General features: G+C 38.2%; 1 protein-coding gene across 1 annotated transcript; it reads right to left on the bottom strand.

Moving 5' to 3' along the window:
- Window positions 1–232: 232 nt before the first annotated feature.
- LOC108370796 (ATP-binding cassette sub-family B member 8, mitochondrial) lies at window positions 233–3,621 on the bottom strand. Its single transcript, XM_017626210.1, has 7 exons — window positions 3,362–3,621; window positions 2,853–3,228; window positions 2,024–2,557; window positions 1,598–1,960; window positions 1,416–1,535; window positions 747–1,352; window positions 233–685 (listed from the first exon to the last, which is right to left on the bottom strand). The coding sequence occupies exons 1-7, from the start codon at window positions 3,388–3,390 to the stop codon at window positions 515–517; spliced, it is 2,199 nt and encodes a 732-aa protein (XP_017481699.1). The 5' UTR covers window positions 3,391–3,621; the 3' UTR covers window positions 233–514.
- Between the last annotated feature and the right edge of the window lie 1,075 nt (window positions 3,622–4,696).

Below are 4,696 nucleotides of genomic sequence, written 5' to 3'. Positions count from 1 at the left end.
GTAAATTGCAAATATCTCAAAAAAGTATCCATAGAAAAAAATTCACTCGATTTTCGGAATCACCGAGCAATTCTACATAGAAATTGGATAGTGACATCCATTGAACATTTTTGCTGTACACCAATGTAATTGGATCGCGAATAAATTAACGATAAACTTATATTTTTATAAGAGAATTGAAGTCGGTTTTGTTTTTTGCTTAGAAATTACTTGTTACATAAACAAATGGATCTAAATATTAACAATCAGCAGTTTTATTATCAACAATCGTTAAAATACTCCTTTAAACTTTGTCTGTCACTTAAACTTAAATTAAATTTATTTCCATAATTAATTCATACTCATTTGTATCGAAAAAATTTCAAAAAATGCCAATAGGAAGGCATTTTAGGTCCAATACCAAACTGGTAGCAATTTTTTGTAAGTACTGAAATAAATAGTTCAAAGTAACATCATCAATTAGGGAATTTTTAGAGGTATTGTCGTCAGTTGTTATGATCTCGATAGGGCAATCCTATCCCTGTTGCATATTTGGGCGGTTGGCATTTGCAGTAAAACTGCTTTCGCCTTCGCTGGCAGTGTTAGCTTCATTCTGTTCCGATTCTTGCACAGTTCGCCGCTCTTGCTGGCGCACCAGTTCGTAATAGAGGCCGCCTTTAGCCATCAGCTCATCGTGTTTGCCTGACTGTAAAGTAAACCCCAGTTGTAGTAAATTTAATTAGTCTGTTTGAAACTCATTCCTCTACCTCCACTATCCGACCATGTTCCATCACTACAATAAGATCAGCATTCCTTATGGTCGACAATCGGTGCGCTATTACTAGCGTCGTGCGGTTAAGTACTGCTGTGTCTAAAGCCTTTTGTACCTCGGCTTCACTTGTCGCATCCAGTGCGCTGGTTGCCTCATCAAGTATAAGGATTTTGGGATTTTTAAGTAAGGCGCGCGCTATTGCAATACGTTGCCGTTGACCACCACTCAATTGTGTACCACGCTCTCCAACATTAGTACCGTAGCCATCAGGTAGTGCGCTAACAAAGTCATGCGATTGCGATAACTTCGCTGCGGCATAAACATCTTCTTCCTTGGCGCCTGGACGCCCGTAACGTATATTCTCGAGTATTGTCGTTGCGAAGAGTATTGGTTGTTGTTCGATGAAACCGAGAACGTTGCCACGTAGCCAATAAGGAGCGATGTCAGATAGTTTGTAGCCATCTAATTTAATATTACCGGAAATGGGTTCATAAAAACGTTCAACAAGGGCTGCGATAGTTGATTTTCCAGAGCCGGAAGCGCCTACCAGTGCTACTGTCTGACCAGGACGTAATATTAGGTTAAAGTCTTTTAAAACAATCTAACAATAATTAAATAAATCGTTAGAGGAGTATATATAAATCTCTTTATCGATTCTGATTACATGATCTGGTCTAGAAGGATATGCAAAGGTTACGTTTTCGAAGCGGATTTCACCATTCAGATGTTTTTGTGGAATTTCATAGCCACGCAGTAATTCCACTTTCGGTTGCAATTGAAGATACTATAGAGTTGATAAAAATATTTTATATACAGATGAATGCTTTATATTTGAAACACATTTACCTCAAACACTCGCGAGCCCGCCGTCATTCCACGAATCATAGTGCCCAATAAGATAGACCCTTGGGCCAGCGATCTTTGCACACCCTGTGATGCAACTAGGAAAGCCATTAATGCACCTGGCGAAAGGCTTTCGGTAGACATCAGGTGACCACCCATGAAAAGCGTGGTTAACACTAAGCCATTAAGAAAAAAGTTCGTTAATCCCTGAAAAATAGCAATGCCGTAACCAAGCTCCTGCGCCAACCGCGCTGCCTCATTAGTTTCTTGTTTGAAGAGCTCCATTTCACGATATTCGCAAGCACTTGAACGTACAGTGCGTATGTTAGAGAGTGCCTCTTCACATACTGCCGTAGCCCTTTCGGACTAGAAGGAACTCATTAGACTTAGGATTGAATTTCAGAAACTTATTACATTCTTTTTACTCACCTGTGCTTGAGCATTTCTGCTCAAATTCCGCAGCTTTCGCCCCAGATACGACATGAAAGCAACAACGACTGGCACTGCAGCCAACGCTATGGCAGCCATATGCGGTGAGATGAGGAAGAGTGATACCCCTCCTCCAACAAGTTGAGCCATGCTGCGCAAACCTTGGGAAAAGAACTGCTTGAAACATGCTTTGAAGTCTTGTACATCAGCGGTAAGACGATTCACCAGTTCACCGGTGCGATTGGCATCGAAAAATGCGATATCTTGCAGAATAATCTGCTTGAACAAATCTTGTCGCAGTTTGGCAGCTAGGCGTTCGCCAACACGACTTAGCAGATAGATGTAAATAAATGTGAAACCAGATTGCAAGAAATACAGGCTTAGTAAGTTGCTGGCTGGACGCCTGACATCGCTGAAAAATGAATTATGGAGCGGATCTTTTACGTATGTATTGGCATAACGTGCTAGAGTGTTGACGAGGTCTCCGAGTAGGTTTGGAATGCGTATATTGATGAAAGCGACAATTAGCGCAGCCTAATATTAAATAAAAGCTTTAATATTACGCTTAAATAGTATAGTAAACAGAATTGTATAATATTAAATAGCGTTGGATATAACATACATATGCACATTCATATTCAAGCAGCTGCGAAAAACGAGTTAGTGATTCTATTGATAAGGCAGGTGATTACCGCCTTAAATCGACGGCATTAAATTAAATCAGCCACCTTATCATATCCACGAACTGATAAATGAAACGGCGGTATTTACCGTTGCGCGTTACGACCGTCATTCACAACTTAAATGAAATCGAAATAATTATATTTACAGCAATAGCACCTAGCAGCTCCCATAAATGTGGCTCCAAATACGACCACAATCTTTTCCAGTCAAATTTACCGTCTTCCGAAGGAAGTGTTTTTTGTAGTACACCCGTCAATCGGTTGGCTTCACAGTGCACTTGTTTGGTGAAAGCTAGGTATGTACGTGTGCCCAAACCTAATGACACACCGCATCCGCCCAATACCAGAAGTCGAGTATTCAAGATCCGCTTCCCATTGTTTTCTAGCGCTTTGCCTGCCTGCTGTTCTACAGCGCTGAGCAATTTGTTAGCATTTTTTAGATGAGTGCTAAAATTGCTTATGCCAGTTGATTGCGTGTGGGGCACTTGATGATATTTTGACAATTGCTGTGTTAAATGTCGACTACGGGGGAAGAGATATCGGGATGTGATTAGTTTTTTTATTTTAATTAATGAAAAATAGCATGCATTTGAATGCAATATGACATAATCACACTTGTGAAGCGCCGCTTTGCACTTTGAATTTGTTGACGTACTTGCAATTAGCTGCTAGCAACCGAAACATATTCGATATACTCCTTTCAATTGCCTAGCCTTTCCTTGTATACAATGATTTGTTGCCAGTGCCTCGCAATATGAGATTACCACTGGACACGAAATAGTTATATGGTATTAATTTGCTTAAACGATAAATAACCGCTAGAAAACACCTGGCCAAATAAACTCGCCCACCAAACGTGCACCAGAATCTACCACCCCACAGAAAAATCTCAGAAATGTCAAAAAACAAAATAAAATAAAATCAAAACAATAATAAATTCTGATCAGCTGTTCAAAAAGAACGTAGCGCTGCCACCATTTTTTGTATTCATACGCACGGTTGCATAGAGGCAATGCTTCAGGAAGTTTACGGCAGGTGACGCGAAGCCGTTATAAATATTAGCACTGTTTGTGTACGCACTGTTTTTTAGTGGCTGGCTTTTTCGTTTGCAAAAACTGCAATAAACCAGCAAAGTAGCAAAAATTTTAGTGGATAAATTTTTACGACCAAAGAACGTTCTCTCGAGTGAGGTTTTTATTTCCAAAAGGCAAATTGTAGGAAAAATTTCGAAAGCGCTTTTTGGCTGTTCACACAGCGCCTGAATTTCGGTCGATTTGTCAGCCATTTTGCCAAAAATAGCTTGCTTTTTATAGCCGATTTTGCTGTTTGCTGGAAAGTCTTCAAACACGGGCCGATTAGAATTTTTTTTTAAGCGAATATACAGTGGCCCAAATACATATAAACTGGGGCGCGACATTTTAGTAAGCTTAAGTTATTTTTCTTGAGTTTATTTAATGCTTATAATATTTTTTATAAAAGTATAGCTGATTACTTAACAAACACCATTTAAATCCCAATTTCATGCTTTATGCAAAAATTATGAAAATTCTGCAAATTTTAACCAACATTTTTAACTTTTTAATCAGCATCTTCAGAAATTTAAAATTTCAGTATAATAAAGTGCAAATCCCAACTAACAAACTCTCCAGAACAAAACTCTTACAAATTACGAAAAGATCTCATAAGACTCTTTTAACATACTTGGATAACCTCATAACATAATTCTTGAAAAAAAACTTAAATTAGGTTTTATGAGATAATAATGCTACTAGAGTTAGTAAGCCTTTAAATCTCATAAGACCATATTGTACCTTTTTTATAAAACTTCAACTCTCAAAGAGATATACTTTTGAAAAAATGACCATATGAGTAGTAAATTGTTATGATACTTATAAGAAAACTCTTGTAAGATATAAAGTATAAAACCACTTATAAATATGCACTTATGAGACATAAAATGTTAAAACACGTATAAGAAAACTCTTACGAG

Source organism: Rhagoletis zephyria, unplaced genomic scaffold, assembly GCF_001687245.7.
Source record: "Rhagoletis zephyria isolate East Lansing unplaced genomic scaffold, Rhagoletis_zephyria_1.1 Rzeph_scaffold_00064, whole genome shotgun sequence".
NCBI lineage: Eukaryota > Metazoa > Arthropoda > Insecta > Diptera > Tephritidae > Rhagoletis > Rhagoletis zephyria.
The sequence above is the reverse complement of the archived record's forward strand: the minus strand, read 5'-3'. Positions and strand labels throughout refer to the sequence as shown.